This window comes from Capronia coronata (genome assembly GCF_000585585.1).
Source record: "Capronia coronata CBS 617.96 chromosome Unknown acBCG-supercont1.5, whole genome shotgun sequence".
NCBI lineage: Eukaryota > Fungi > Ascomycota > Eurotiomycetes > Chaetothyriales > Herpotrichiellaceae > Capronia > Capronia coronata.
Genome location: NW_006912897.1, coordinates 2,299,732 through 2,315,213, shown reverse-complemented (window position 1 = coordinate 2,315,213; position 15,482 = coordinate 2,299,732). Strand labels below are relative to the sequence as shown.

At 54.0% G+C, this 15,482-nt stretch overlaps 7 protein-coding genes across 7 annotated transcripts; 4 read left to right on the top strand and 3 right to left on the bottom strand.

The window, feature by feature from the left end:
- Positions 1-32: 32 nt before the first annotated feature.
- A1O1_06505 (uncharacterized protein) lies at positions 33-2,588 on the top strand (the record flags this gene model as incomplete). The annotated part of the gene is made up of 1 exon (XM_007727383.1): positions 33-2,588. The coding sequence occupies one exon, from the start codon at positions 33-35 to the stop codon at positions 2,586-2,588; it is 2,556 nt and encodes an 851-aa protein (XP_007725573.1).
- A 946-nt stretch (positions 2,589-3,534) lies between these two features.
- Positions 3,535-4,711, bottom strand: A1O1_06504 (uncharacterized protein; the record flags this gene model as incomplete). The annotated part of the gene is made up of 4 exons (XM_007727382.1): positions 3,535-3,782; positions 3,874-4,013; positions 4,081-4,338; positions 4,428-4,711. 4 exons carry the CDS (start codon positions 4,709-4,711, stop codon positions 3,535-3,537), a joined length of 930 nt encoding a protein of 309 aa, XP_007725572.1.
- A 1,656-nt stretch (positions 4,712-6,367) lies between these two features.
- A1O1_06503 (acid phosphatase) lies at positions 6,368-7,594 on the top strand (the record flags this gene model as incomplete). The annotated part of the gene is made up of 1 exon (XM_007727381.1): positions 6,368-7,594. One exon carries the CDS (start codon positions 6,368-6,370, stop codon positions 7,592-7,594), a length of 1,227 nt encoding a protein of 408 aa, XP_007725571.1.
- Positions 7,595-8,326: 732 nt separating this feature from the next.
- On the bottom strand, positions 8,327-9,310 carry A1O1_06502 (uncharacterized protein; the record flags this gene model as incomplete). Its single annotated transcript, XM_007727380.1, has 1 exon — positions 8,327-9,310. The coding sequence occupies one exon, from the start codon at positions 9,308-9,310 to the stop codon at positions 8,327-8,329; it is 984 nt and encodes a 327-aa protein (XP_007725570.1).
- Positions 9,311-10,582: 1,272 nt separating this feature from the next.
- Positions 10,583-12,086, top strand: A1O1_06501 (uncharacterized protein; the record flags this gene model as incomplete). Its single annotated transcript, XM_007727379.1, has 2 exons — positions 10,583-11,529; positions 11,618-12,086. The coding sequence occupies 2 exons, from the start codon at positions 10,583-10,585 to the stop codon at positions 12,084-12,086; spliced, it is 1,416 nt and encodes a 471-aa protein (XP_007725569.1).
- Positions 12,087-12,893: 807 nt separating this feature from the next.
- On the bottom strand, positions 12,894-13,883 carry A1O1_06500 (uncharacterized protein; the record flags this gene model as incomplete). The annotated part of the gene is made up of 4 exons (XM_007727378.1): positions 12,894-13,307; positions 13,419-13,618; positions 13,744-13,831; positions 13,869-13,883. 4 exons carry the CDS (start codon positions 13,881-13,883, stop codon positions 12,894-12,896), a joined length of 717 nt encoding a protein of 238 aa, XP_007725568.1.
- A 402-nt stretch (positions 13,884-14,285) lies between these two features.
- A1O1_06499 (uncharacterized protein) lies at positions 14,286-14,693 on the top strand (the record flags this gene model as incomplete). The annotated part of the gene is made up of 2 exons (XM_007727377.1): positions 14,286-14,341; positions 14,393-14,693. The coding sequence occupies 2 exons, from the start codon at positions 14,286-14,288 to the stop codon at positions 14,691-14,693; spliced, it is 357 nt and encodes a 118-aa protein (XP_007725567.1).
- Between the last annotated feature and the right edge of the window lie 789 nt (positions 14,694-15,482).

Genomic DNA, 15,482 nt, shown 5'->3' with positions numbered 1-15,482 from the left:
GCGCCGGGGCTTCGGCCACCAGCCTGAGGATAATGGGATGGCAAAGGAGTTCATCGTCGGGCCTACACACCACTTCATCTGCAGCGCGCGTACGGAGTCGAGGCGAGTCCGATGTCGAGAAGGAAGGCTTCGTCCGATCACGAAGCAGCGACGACGAAGATAACCGCGCCATCTTTGACGAAGACGACGAAGAACAAGACCAGGACCCGTCGGCCGCATCCTCACGCAACACCTCGTCCTCCCACAGACCCATGCTGGTCAACAACGCCTATACCTCCAATAGATCCTCTTCGCCCTCATATCTCGGGAGAATGCCGCGCTCCATAATGCGCTGGCTGTGTCTGGGCGTGGCCGCCACTCTGCTCATATTCATCTTCTCGCTTGTCCGATTAAGTTGGAACGCAGACAAAGAGGTCAAAGTCGCCATTGAACAGGCCAAAGTGGCCCCCAAGCCTCCGCCGTGGGAGAATTTTCCTTTCCTCCAGAGATATTATGGCGGAATCCGCTCGTTGGTGCCGGCCAAGTCCAATGATCCCGAATACCCCCGAAATGACGACGAGGTGCCCATCGAAAGCATCAACATAGCAGAAGAAGTGAAAGAAGAGGAGGAAGAGAAGAAGGAGCAGGAAAAAGAAAACACACGCACCAAACGGGACATTCAAGCCAGCATCAAATTCGACCCGTACCCAAACTACACATCCTCGGAATACGTTGCAAAATACGGCCAGAAGGTGGATTGCTATTTGGATGAGAAGAATACCGTCTCCGTCCCGAGAGTTCGGGTCTATGAAGGCATTCCGAGAGGATTCCCAGATAATGTCATGGGCTCTGCCGAAATGCTGGGCTTAAGAACAGACATCTGCTACGATCGATTCGGTCGGCTCGGGCCGTATGGGCTGGGCTACAGCATCAATCGGGGAGGGAGTGGCGCGCAACAAGAAGGCGAAAGAGAAGGGGCCGATCTGGTCTGGGAGGAGAGTCCGGAAGTGGACTGGAGAAAGGTGCAATGGGCCGACATTCAACAACGATGTGTCGCTGCCAACCAACATCGTTTCAAAGAGCTGCCCGAGCCGCGAATCGAAAAGTTCCGCGCCATGCAAGTTGGCCGGATGACCAAAAGGGACAACGACGACGAGCCCGAGTTCGCGGCCATGCCGAACAAGGCGCCCGAAACCGCAAAGGGAAGTGAAAAGCCCAAAGTCGGTTCCGAGAAGCTACCTCGGACAGCGGTGGTGATCCGGACTTGGTGGGACTATCCGTACACGGTAGAAGACAAGATTTACCTGCGATCTCTCATGTCCGAATTGACCATGTTGAGCGGCGGAGAGTACGTGGTGCATTTCCTCATCCAAGTGAAGAGCGACGACGTTCCGATCTGGTCGGACGACGAAACCTACGAGCGCGTCCTACGAGAGTCACTCCCCGAAGAGTTCCGAGGCATGGGCACGCTCTGGTCCGAACGACAGATGCTGCTGATGTACGGCGGGCTGCAGGAGACATGGGTGCGTGACCTGCCAGTGCACGGCGTGTACCGCAGCACGTTCATGCCGATGCAATACTTTGCCCATCAGCACCCGGAATACGACTATTTCTGGAACTGGGAGATGGACATCCGCAGCACGCACCACTGGTACCACTTCTTCGACCGCGTGTCGAAGTGGGCCAAGGCGCAACCGCGCAAACTGCTCTGGGAGCGCAACAGTCGCTTCTACATCCCTTCAGAACACGGGTCATGGGAAGACTTCAGCCAGATGGTACGGATCCAGACAGACCAAGGCACCAACAGCGCCAACAATCTCTGGAGCAGTCTCAACGGCGCCGCCCGTAACAAGAACCAGGACTCTTCCTCTTCGTCCGGAAGCGCATCCGTCACAGGAGGGATGAAACAACAAGGCGACAGACCGATCTGGGGTCCCGAACGACCGCTCGACGACGACATCGTCTTCGAAGGCGACCCGACGCCCCCGACCTCGTTCGACAAAGACAAATACTCATGGGGCGTGGGCGAAGACGCGGATCTGATCGTGTTCAACCCGCTCTTCGACCCCGAAGGCACGACGTGGCTGCTCCGCGACGACACGACAGGCTACAACATCACGCGGGGCCGGCCGCCGCGCCGCACGGCCATCATCACGGCGTCGCGCCTCAGTCGCCGGCTGCTGGACACCATGCACCGCGAAACCGCGCTCAAGAAACACACCATGTTCAGCGAAATGTGGCCGGCCAGCTGCGCGCTGCATCACGGCCTCAAGGCCGTCTATGCCCCGCACCCGGAGTACATCGATCGCAAATGGCCCACGAATTACCTGCAGGCCGTGTTCAATGGTGGCCGCAACGGCGCGACCGGCGGCGCCAGGACCAGCGTCTTTGGAGACCGCGAGCATAATTTCCGCGGCACCACCTGGTACTACAATGCCGGCTTCCCCGAGGTCTTGTGGCACCGGTGGCTGGGCATGAAGATCCACAATGATGGTGGCGAGCAGGCCGAGTTGGCGGGTGATGGGAGAATGTGTCTGCCGGGCATGTTGCTTCATCCGATTAAGAGGGTCGAGTTGGTCCAGGAGGGGAGGAGGGCTGATCAGTCTTGAAAAAGGTAGAAGAGGAAGGAAAGAAACGGACAGACAGATGGACAGACAGACAGACAGTCAGTCAGTCAGTCAGTCAGCAAAGTCTGAAAGACTGGAAGATTGTGTCAAAGGAGACGAGAGCAGAAGCAATGAGAGGAGATGAGAGGAGATGAGAGGAACATTGATAGCGTTTTATGATCAATATATATCCCACTGAGCGAGCGAGCGACAGGGCGACAAGGGGGACAATAGCGAATGCGACCGGGTCTGGTATAACATGTATGTATGCATGCATGGATGGCTGGCTGGCTGGATGTACTGCTATGGGCGCCAGTTGCCAGATGCCAGATGTTAGGTGTTAGGTGCTGGATGCTGGATGCTGGATGCTGGATGGCAGGTTGGAACTGGTCGACAATGAGATAAAGTCACCTACAGGTACAGACTGTTTCACCTAGCCGTCTATGCATGCTTGCCAGTGCCTCTGGCACCAACGAGGCTGTGCTGCTAGTAGTCAGAGACCGGACACGAATCAATCTCTCCTGCGAGGATTGCTGTGATCTATCTCGCTGTGAGAAAGGTCCAAGTGTGGACTACAGTGTAGCACGGAAGACTCTAGATATCAAACATCAGAAACATCAGAGAGAGAGAGGTGACCATAAGCGACAGCATCCTTTCTGGTCAACCTGGGACATGCATTGATCGTTGATATGTTTGCAGGTCTACTTACCTAGGTATCTAAGATGCAATCCCCATGACAGACATCTGGGCCAATTCTAGGTCCCCAATACCAAGGTATCGATGCAGACGATCGATCGAACTCCCAGAACGCCACGCTTGAGATACTGGGACATGGACATTGAAACCCCTGAAACCTGAAACCTGAAACCTGAAACCTGATACCTGATACCGGAGAGATACCATACTAGCATGCCCCTTCTCCGGCTTCAAATCGAGTCGGGCTCTCTCTCTAGCACGACATGTCGAACTTCGGCTTCCGACTGGAAGTGAAGGAGCCCCAGTACTGCTCGCTGGCTTTCTGGCCGTTGTCGCCAATGGCGTCGGCCTTGTTGGGTTCGTCAAAGGCCTCGAACCAGAACAGGTCGACGCCCCAGTCGAGCAGGCCGCACACGGCGGATTTCCAGTACGTCTTCATGTTGTCGTCGCCGGCCTTTGCAGCGCCGGCGTCGGTGCCTCCGGTGCCTGGCCAGCCAGTTTCTTAAGAAGAAAGAAAACATCAGGGTCAGTTTGGACTTCTTGGGGAGAGGGGATGTGCGACAACTAGGAAAAGAAAGGCTGGGGGGCTTACCGCCGTTCATGAAGTGGATCTTGTCCAGACTGCCGGTGACTTCCTGCACATGTGCCAGGGCTTGAGCCATGTCGTCGAAATACGTCGTTGTCGCGTTGGAGAGTTCTTGATACTGCCAATATGAGAAGCCGTTGGCGAGACTGTGGTTCATGATGTTAGCCTATGCACTTACTTCTGAGCATTGCTTCATGCAGGAGACCCTCTCACATTAGTTCGATGCCGCTTGTAATGATCGAATCCATAGTACCGTTCGCCCAGCCGTTCCAGCTATCGGCCGTCCCGATCGGAGTGTCTGGGTAGGTCTGCTTCATCTGCTTGATCCAGCCTATGAGTTCCTGCGCGCTGTAGGTGCCTCGATACATGCCCTCCGAGCCGACCGTGATGCCGTACAAGGTGTCGCCGAACGATGTGGGGTCCGCTTTGTCAATCGCCGCTTTTTCCCTCTCGTAGGCGCCGCCGTCGGGCCTACATTAAGACATATATCTTGTCAGACTGAGCTCTGGTCGTTTTGTGGTTCGACACCCCTTTTTTTTCTTCGAGGTACATGTACTCACCACATGCCGAGCAGGACCTGGATTCCCGCCGATTTCGCAGCCGGGAGGATCTCAGACGGCGTATTGCATGGATTCCCGTATTGGTCGGAAGAGGAATATGTGCGCACGATTTGAGCTTGGCTGTTCCCTTGGATCGCCTTGAAGTCGGCTTCGAAGTCGCTTTGCGTCTTGCATGTTCCGTCAGGGTTGGTGTTGCCCACGGCGAAGCCTAAGGTGCCTGCTGCCGACACTGCCAGCGGTGCGGTTGCAAGGGCCACGCAGGGAAGAACGGTATGGAATCGCATATTGGACGTGGTAAGGGATTTTAGTAGTTTGCTGTTTGGTGGTAGGGGTAGGGGTACTGGGTATTGCCTTTTAACGTCGAGGCCGCTGCAACGATAACGAAACGGGGGTATCACGAAAGAAAGCGCATCAATGGCAATGACTGGAAACAGGGATCAGATGAGTGAGTGACCAAGAGAAGTGACAAAACGACAACGACAAACGACTGAGGGAATGGGTAACGTGGAGAGAAGAGAATGAAATGAGTCTGGAGACAAACGCCCTGAACGTTGCACTTGCGCAGTCATAATCTGGGGTTCGTTTGCTTCCCCGTTCAAACCACTAAATATTGTCGGTGCTCGGCGAGTCGGGTTGTTTAACATGTGGCACTAGTACTAGTACGTCAAGAAAACCCCTGACACTATTCTGTTCTGAGAAATAGATGACGCTGCTTTGGAGTATTTTCAGCCTCACGGTTGCAGCCTGGCAGAAGCTACGTCAATCTTATGGCGTTATTCAATGACTATTTTAGGCCCAAGACACTGATCTTCATCTCGCTTCTTCGTTGTTTGAACATTTTCACGACTTAGTTCTCGACTTTTACTGCCGCCCTGCCTGCGTAAGTTGACGCTCTTGGTGACCTCCGCAAAGGCAGGGACAAGCAACAAGAAGGGAATATCTCAGCTGCAGCCAGGGCCTCGAGCGACTGAGACTTGAAGAGCCGGAAGAAGTTCGTCTACTATAATTCCTGTGACTTTCGGAGACTGTGCCGCGTGTCCAGAGCCAGGCGTCACATCGACGTCAAACCCGGTGACACCATGCTGCTCCTAGATCATCCTATGATATTGCCGTCGCAATATGACCAGCTGTCATCCGCGTGGACAGCCAGCAGGACATTCGTTTGGTCAATCCAGACACGTGAAAGTGAGAACCCCGTCCAAGTCAGCTCCCTCGGCAGCACGGCAAGACTGTTTCTGCAAACGACGCTGTCCCCCCCGCTGGGTGGATGAAATGCAGTGAAGTCGTGCTCGGGGGAACTCTGCTTCGGCGTTACCCCCCGCCGGAGTAGGAAGGTGAGACCCTTGCGTCAATTCTTGGAAAAGAATGCTCCAAGTGATGGCTGATGATGATGATGGTTTGTACAGCCAGCCTCGCCAGCCTGACCACGTGCCCCGATGTCGATTCTGAATGGCTGATGCTCGGCGTATGCTGCACTAGGATGGTTAATGTGTTAGCTCCCGGGGCTTTCTTTTTAGTCTCCGGCCGACTACCCCGCCCAGTTGCCTTAGCTTTACTATGGTGTCTGGCACTAAAGCTTGTTCCTGCCCCATCGAACGGACCTTGCATACATATGGTCAGCCCCGCAACTCGGTTGTGAATATTCCCAAAAGATTCAACGAGCACGAGAACAGTCGAACACGACACCAAGGACAGCCGCTTCAACCTGACGAATACCATCAAGAGAAATGGGCACGCGCCTCGATGTGCTCCCGAAGGGGAAGGGAGGAAGTCTACGAGCTCTGAGAAATGCGCTTCTTCGCCGCGGCACGCGAGTCCATAAAAGACTTCAGCGGCAGGCTGCCAGGTCTGTTTGTTCACCGACCCCTTCATCCTGGATACCAGATCTCTGAATTCTCGTCTCGCGTGCTTCCACAATGCTCAAGACTGCAGCCTTCCTTATGGCCGCTTGCCGTTTGGCAGCCAGCGCAGCTGTGCCAACCTCTTACTGTTCCCCTCCCCCAGTCTCAACTATTGAGCCTTCAGCCAGCCAGATCTCGGCCACAGCGGCAACAGCCACGGCAGTCTCTTCCACAAGCAACGTCAAAGGACTTGCCTTTAGCCGCTTCTACCAGATCTGGCTGGAGAACATTGACTTCTCGGAAGCCGCCGGAGACCCAAACCAAGCATGGCTGGCAGACCAAGGCATCACGCTCAGCAACTACTGGGCGACCACTCATCCCTCGGAGCCCAACTACTGCGCGGCAGCCGGTGGGGACAACTTCGGAATGGACAGCGACGACTTCCACGCCATCCCCGAAGACATTGCTACCGTGGTCGATCTCCTCGAGACCAAGGGTATTTCGTGGGCCGAGTATCAGGAACACATCCCATTCCCAGGGTTCCAGGGTTACAACTACTCCAACCAACAGACCTTCCATGATGACTACGTCCGCAAGCACAACCCTTTGATTCTGTACCAGTCGATCACCAACAACGCCACCCGGTCGGAGCTGATCAAGGGATTCGATGATTTCGGGAACGACCTCAAAGACCACAACCTTCCCCAGTGGGCTTTCATCACACCGAACATGACCAACGACGCCCACGACACCAACATCACGTTTGGTGCTCGCTGGGAACGCAACTGGCTTGAGCCGCTGCTGAAGGACGAGTACTTCATGAACGACACCCTAGTCCTTTTGACCTTTGACGAGAACGAAACCTACGAAGTCGAAAACAAGATCTTCTCGGTCCTGATTGGCGGCGCTGTGCCTGAAGAACTGCGTGGAACCACCGACGCCACCTTCTACAACCACTACTCGACCATCGCCTCCGTTTCGCAGAACTGGGGTCTCCCGTCCCTAGGCCGCTGGGACTGCTCGGCCAACGTCTTCGAGCTGGTGGCCAACAAGACCGGCTACCAGAACGCTGCCATTGACCTGAACGATGAGGCCATCTTCTATAACTCCTCCTACCCTGGCCCGTTGTCGAAGAAGAAGTATATCCCTACCTGGCCGGTGCCGACAAACTCCTCCACATGCGCCAACGGAATGGGTGTCTTGGACTCGGTGGTGCAGTCGATCAAGGGCCAAGCTCCTACCTACAATTACAGTAGCCCGTATCCTTACGACCCGGTCTCTGGACTCGATGTCCCCCATGACACGACCAAGGCTCCTCCGAAATAGACGCTCCTCGTCAACTTTGTCTGAAATGCCTGAGGTTCGGACCTGGAAACATCCTGAGGCCTGAGAACTGGCATACTAGCACAAGCCTCCCCATAGTACATCCACAGTCGATATCTAGACCTTTGCAGAGACTGTTTAGATGGCAATACGATGGTGTCTTCCATAAAGGCTCTTGGCGTTGTGACTGCCTTCCTCAATGTATAGTAAGATTTCCCAGTGTGGTCTTTGACAAAAGACCATACGGCAATCTCCTCACCATATTCTGTTTGCCCCCAGGCTGGTGACCAAGTGCTTTACTTCCGCGCTTTTGCCCGTCTACTCATGTACCACTGATAGACGTCCAGTGCTATGTAAAAGTGTCCTCACTACATCCTGCGGTACACATGTTACTAGTGTCCGGGACTGAGATCTTCAACCTCCGAGGACGCCTGCTACCACATTCACACAATTGTGCAGTCCTCACGGTGCGGACGAGCTTTCAGTATACCGAAACTGTCTAAACTGCTGGGTAATAACATAATCGACAGCTATGTTACCAAATAATAAATCTTGCAACCCCGCAAACGCCACTGAATTCAAAATTGTCCAAGGTCCAAGACTTTCACTAACGTCAACATAGGCAACATGATGATGACAAGGGCCATGTGTCTGGTAGTGATCCAACGGGATCAAGAACTAATCAGTCCTCATATTTGATTGCACAAGATCTGACCCCTGTCCATCTCCGAATGTTCAGATATCAACAAAGCTGTCGAACAACCTCACCACTGCCATGGCACAACCTGCCGCGGCGCCTCCCACAAGCACCATCTGTCCGCCACCGTTGAGGTTAGCTCGAACACTTCTCCAGCCGCTCCAGCCCTCGACCAGGCCGGCCTTGACATAACCAAAAGCAAACAGCGCCAGCACCATGATACCGATACTCCAAATCAGACCTTGCGTGACATCTCCGGCGAAGAAGTAGGGGATCAAAGGCACGAAGCCGCCGACAAAATATCCCGTCGCAATGGTGATGGCACATACAAGGGCGCGGCTGGCTGCTGGTTCGGGTGTGCCGTGCTCGAAGCGCATGAGAAACTCAACCACCGTCTCCGGACTGTTCGAGGTGATGAGATGGTATGCGAAGTCTTTGAGGGTACATGGGGGGAGATGGTAGGGAGCGAAGACGGAGGTGATCTCAGAAGATAGGTCGCTGCCTCTTCCGTTGACATCATCATCGGCTGTCGAGTTGGCGCCGACACTCTCTGCCACTTTGCTCTGCGTCGAGCGATAGGTGGCTCTGTAGGCGGCCTCTTCGCTCTTGGCCCCAAGATAGCCACCCAGGCCCATGGAAAGGGCGCCCGCGATGAGCTCGGCCAGGCCGCCGAAGACCACGACTTTGGTGTTGCCCAGCGCTGAGAGGCCTGCAGTGAGGGCGAAAGGCACGGTGAGACCGTCGGATAACCCAATGATGGCGTCTGAGACGATCCGTGCGTTCACGGGCTTGTGTCCCTCCCCGTCTGGAGGGCATGGGAGGTCTTTCTCGTAGACTGTATCTTCAGACGGCTGGCTGCTTGTCTCAGAAGCAGATTCTTCGGCGATAGAGCCAAGAGAGGGTTGTTTGGACGGGGTGGCCTTCTCGGCGTCGACGTCGTGCAGTGACGCATATTTGGTAGGTCGAAAGAAATTCACCATCGCGGCCATGGCGTTGGCGTCTTCGAAGCCGTCGTTCCACATCTTGACCGAAGGTTGAGTCTGGCTGATAGTCTTGTGTCTGGGTTGAGAGGGAAGTGGACAAGTAGACACTGGCAGGCCGAGTGCTTTGGAACAGGACGAAGAAGATGATGGAGAGTAGACGGAGAGGGAGGGGGGATGCTTGAGTGTCAGATACCGCCTACCTATATCGCCTCCTCAGGTTTGAAGCCGTTCTTCCGTCATTGCGAGAACTTGCTTCCGGCATGATCGCAGAACAATACCACAAAGTGGTCACCGCGTTGAGCGAGATATGCCGAAGCCATGTTGATCCTGCATGATCCCTCTCGTGGGTCACGCACTATCGGTCATATGCCGCACCCTGCAGTTTGTGCAGGCGGAAAAGGCACTCATCGGCGTCGTCTTCGCCTGTCAATCAGAAACGTGCTGCTGTTGTGAGCTGGGAAAATTCATGGGCTGGAGGGTTTAGCGTGGTCAAGGGACCAAAGCACCACAGCTTGAGGAGCCAGCAGCGAAAGAAGATGCAGTGCCCCGCCTGCATGGTGCCGATTCATGCAACAAGCTGCGCACGTTGTCCGTAAGCTGCAATTGTATAGAGCTTGATTGGCGGAATGGCGTGGAGAGGGAGTTGTAACAAGCATCCCAAGCAAGGTGCGAAGCCTCGTGAAGCTCCAGTTCTCTGCGCCACTAGCGACAACCTTATACAGAACTAGAAATCAGGCTAGGAACTTAGCAGGTTTTAGCAGGTTTTAGTGTCTTCAATGCTCTTCTTAGCATTTTAGCCCGCTCTCGCAGACATCCTCGTCCTTGTTCTATGCATATCACGGTCTCCGCCCAAGCTACCTACCTTGAACCTACCTCGGTCCCCAAGCTACCCACCTGCCTTGGTGAGATGCTGATGTCGAAGAGCCCACGCCTCCACCGGTCGAGCTATACGTAGCCGTGGTTGTTGATCACTCTTCCCGACGTCTCGCTTCCGAACGCTCATGTTCACAAGCCGAATTTCGGCAGAAAATAGTACGGGTCATTGGCCATCTATCGGGTGTGAATGTCGACTTGCTACAACTTGTCAGGAACGTGGTGGTGACGACGGAGAATTATTGGACGGAAGTCTGGCTGAGGTGACGGGAAGCTTCTACGAAGACATGCCATGAGCAGGAAGACTACGGACACCAACGCGGCGGTGAGGAACAGCATGAGGATAGCAAAAGCATAAAAGCCTATGTCGGGATGGCGAAACTGAATGCTGGACCATCTTCTGACTGACCAGCACCGGAAGAGTCTCATCCAAGCACAATGGCGCGCTTTGTTTCCTTGACCACCGCCCTGGCTCTCGTTTCCTCCGCTGTCGGGCGACCTCTCGAGGCCGGACAGTCAGTATGGGGCGACCTGAGCTCCAAGATCACGCATGTGGTATACCTTATGATGGAGAACCACTCCTTCGACAATATTGCCGGGTACTGGGACTTCCATCCAGACATCAACAACCTGCGCAACATCGAGTTCTGCAACGAGTTCACCAACCCCAACTGGACCGTCTACGGCGAGCCCCTGATGATCTGTGCCTCGCCATATGAAGCCGAAGTGCCTCTCAAAGATCCTGACCACAACTTTGCCGGCACCAGCTACGAGATCTACCGCAAATGGGAGCCGACCGCAGACGATGTGCCTGACATGTCGGGCTTCATTGAGCGACAGTCTGACAAGTACAATGCCACTCCGGGAGACAGTGCGTTCGTGATCAAGGCATACGATCCAGCCAAGTCCAACACTCTCGCCACATTGGCGCAGAACTATGCGTTCTGGGACTCGTACTATGCCGAACATCCTGGCCCTACCAACCCTAACAGAATGTTCGCGACCTCCGGCTCGACGTGCGGATATGTCGATAACCACGACAGCCAAGCCACTGGCTGGTTCGCCAATGTGACAGGAACGACGTGCGCGACTTCGATCTTCGAGGCTCTCAGCAACAAGAACATCAGCTGGAAGAACTACTACGAGAGCGACATATTGGATTCGTATATCTACAAATGGGTGCAGGACAACGCCATGGACCGCCTGGTGCACGCAGATCAGTTCTACGAAGACCTCAAGAACAACAACCTGCCTCAATTCTCCTACATCAACCCGGAATGCTGTACCGTCGACTCGATGCATCCGACCAGCAACATGGCCGCCGGCGAACTCATGATCAAGCATCTATACGATGCACTCCGGAACTCCTCCTACTGGGACAATGTGTGAGTAGTCATTCCCTTCTACCCCAATTTGGACCAAACTGCATCCTCTCGCCACAAGCATCTGCCCCATACTAACATGCAACAACAGTCTCCTCATCATCAACTTCGACGAACATGGCGGTTTCGCCGACCACGTACCTCCCCCCACCGGCATCCCACCACCCGAGGATGGCATCACCTTCTCCGGCGAGTCCGACGGTCTCAACGTCACATACGACTTCACTCGTTTAGGTGTGCGTGTCCCGGCGATCGCCATCTCGCCCTGGATCCCGCCCAACACGCTCATCCACGACGAGGGGACCAAGTATGCCTCCAATTCCGAGTACACGCATACCTCGTTCCTACATTTCCTGCAGGAGCTCTGGGGCCTCGAGGGCTTCAACAACCGTGTCCAATGGGCCAAGACTTTCGAGCATATCTTCTCCGATACGCCGCAGGAAGGAGGCGGTTTGGCGAGTCTCCCCGCGCCCGTCTGGCACAGTACGGCGGGCCAACCGGAGCCGGATGCTTTCCCGCTTCTGAATCAGGACTATAGCTATTATGCGAGTCTCGATTAACAGACGATGGCAACAAGGAAGAATCAGAAGGAGGAGGAGGTATGAGCCAGTCACGTCAAGTCAGATAAAAGTAGGGCGGACGAGACAAGGTAGGGACTGTGTCTTCTCTTTGCGTGTCTTGATGGAAGAGCATATAATGGATAGATGATGAAGACAGCAAGAATTGAGATGGGTACTAGCGTGGAATAGAAAGGCCACGATCAAGATGATGATGAAGTTGATAGTCGCCAAGTAGAGAAAATATATACAACATACATACACCAGGAGAGCGCAGAGCCGTAAAAAGATTCGGTCAGATGGTCTTGGACGATGTCTTCTTCTGCCACTGGAGAGTGGAATGGCTTTCCATACACGGTAGTCCAAGCAGTCGACCCCAAAACCAATCCCGAATAGCCAAAAAGGCGGGTTGGCGCTGTTCTTGCATAGATGGCACGGGGAACAGTCTCCATGCAGAGAAGTGTTTCCCCATAATGTGCAAAATGGCTCACCCATCCAGCCTACAGGAACTGAGCGAAGTATGTAACCCCGGCAAACCGACTGTTCGCAGAGAGTGCTGGGCTAGACTTGTGTGCAGCGTGCAGCTTGTGCGTGGTTCGAATGCCATGCTTTGAAGCAAGGTGTCTCATTCGGACTCCCCGCGTGTCCCAAGTCTCGACCAAACCGTAGCAGAGAAGAGAGTGGATTGGGTCTCACGCCGGAAACTATGTCCAGAGTTGATTGTACCGGCTTTGACTGCGGGGGTGCCGCCGGCTCGGCCCTCATCACGTTGAAAAAAAAGGCTGAACGCTCTCCACATTGTATATGTGGTCATCGATTGACTCTGGCCCAGACGTCCGAAGCACCGAGCAGCGCACTGATCGAGCCGGCCATCCCAACCGTGACAGGATCCAGTGGAACCCATCCCACGACGGCCCCGGGGATAAGCAGATCGCAGCCGTCGATCACGATCTGCTTACATACTGCTCGGCGCTTGGCACTAGTTTGGACCTCGGAAGAAGGAGGGTTCGTTGACTGTGTTGTCGGCTTCTTCTCATCGTTTGGAGTACGTGTCGTCGGACTGTCGTCTTTTCGCTCTCTGGTGGACACGGAACTGGAGGCGAGCAATGACAGATCATAGATTCCCAACACAACAGAGACCGCGAGAGCGTAGAACCAGAACTTCAGAGCCTCGATTTGGAGAGCCGGACCCCATGAATAGGAAGTGATAGATAGTGCGTTTGTCTATGGAGTCATCCCAACAGACAGACTGTCAGCTTGCCGTTCTGTCATTTGCCGCCAAATGATACTGACGCGCGAAGTACAAGAGACTGCCAAACGCTCGGGAGGACTCACGATCGTAAACATCTCCATGAAGAGATATATGCCAAGAAATGACCATTTCAACACCGAGAGGAGGATGCGCACGTTGTCTCCCGAGGCTTTCTGCTCCTTTTCATCGTTCGGCCTCGGCGGCGTGTTGCCGTATGCCTGGTACTCTGCATGGGCGACTGTGAAACAATCGATCCATTTGAAGAGGCGCAAATAGCGACGTGCTGTGGGTGGAGCAAAGATGTCAATTCATCGGGTTTGATAAGCCGCACCTCGAGCGCCAGAAGCACTTATACGAGACGGCGAGGATCTCAAGAAAGGCCAGAGTTCACAAATATCTGCTGCTTACCAAGTGCAAATTGGTTCTTCGCTGTAGCCCATTGCGCGACCTCGATGGCAAGTGGGGAGTTAATGTTCTCGCCGATCTGCGAGACTGACTGTAGAAACTTGAGACTCTTTTCGATCCCAGCTAACAAGGGAGGACGACATCATTAGTTCTTCTTCCAGTCGCGATTGTTCAGGGAGCGTCCGCCGCCAATTGATAGCGGCCACTATTTTCGAGCTCACCGGAATCGTTGGTAAATTTTGCGACCGACCGGAGCATTTTCAGTACGTGTGGTCGGAGTATAATCGAGCACTTGAATTAGAAGGCGGAGAATATAAGGAGGTCCATGAGTAATAAAGATTGGCAATCATGTTGTTTGTTGGCAGCATCCAAACTGGACCAAGAGCGGATGAGGTTGAGATTCATTAAAGCAGCGAGAAATATCAGCCTAGTTCGAACATTCCAACGAGCCAGAACCACAAGAGTCCAATCTATCGACTTCAAGACATTCTGGCAACTCCAACTCTCCATGGTGCAATCCTTCGCTCTTCAAGCTGACCATCACCATGTCGGTCCTGTCGCGCATTTTAGTATTTGTTGGGCTATTGTCGCTGTTTCATGCGTGAGTGACAATTTACCAACCGACCGACCACAGGCACTGACATATTCCTAGGGCATATTCCGCCCATGAATTCTCGATACTGTCCACCAAATACCACAAGAATGCTCCTCTGCCGCTCGACATCAAGCTTGAGACACTTATATCAGTGTTTTTGGCATGCTTCGGTCTGGTTCTGGGTTCCGAACCCTTAAGACCTGTCAGCTGGAACGAGTGGGCGGGAAAGATTGAAAAAGAAGGCGGACCGCATCCATTCCGCGGTCTTGAAGATAGGGTCGGCTTTATGGACATCCGAGCGGAGCGGCGGGAGTTTGCAAACTGGGCAAAAGCGCAAGGCGCCGCTACGAAGAGCTAGGCTGTGTCTTATTGAAATGGTTTGCTTCTTGCGAAGTCGATGGCAAGTCTAGATCGAGGGCGCCGGGAACCTTGCTGGCTCGACGATAAGGATCGGCATATCCGAACAACGGTCGAACCCTCCATATAGCGTCCATGTGCGGTATACCCATCAGACGTTCTTCCACCAAGCACACGCACTCGCCCACGGAACTGGTGCTTGGACGAGACATGTGACTTTCGGGAAGGACTTGCTGCGCATTCTGCCAGCGCGGAAACGCAGAGTCAAGCTCAAAAGGATTTGCGCGGGGTGTGGATGGAAAGAACCGACCGGTGCGGACCCCAGATTGAATGAGTCAAGCTGTGATGCAGTCTCAACAAGAGAACGCAGCCAAAGGAGGGTTCAAACCGACTGTGCTTGTTGCAGCAGCGAAGAACAATGTGCAACCGCTGGAAAAGAAGAAACTTAAGATCCAGACAATCCAATTGAAGCCCTGAAATAGGGCGGATTTCGAACTACTCTATCAGCTAATGATCTGTCAGCCGGAGCCTTTCGGCGCGAACAAACTCCATTACATATCGCTCCTGCGAAATGTCCTTCTCCCCCTTCCTTTACCCTTTTACGAGTCCCATGCGCCGTTTCGCTGATCGATGACCCACTCCCAAGGACAATTTTCCGTCGATCCATCCATTTCTCATTCATGCTCACACGTCACAGTCATAACCGAAATAGATCCATCCCAAAAAAAGGAATCCCGAAGAGCGTTATTGACTCTGAACCAGGATTGGGACTCGCTTGTCTTCCAAAACT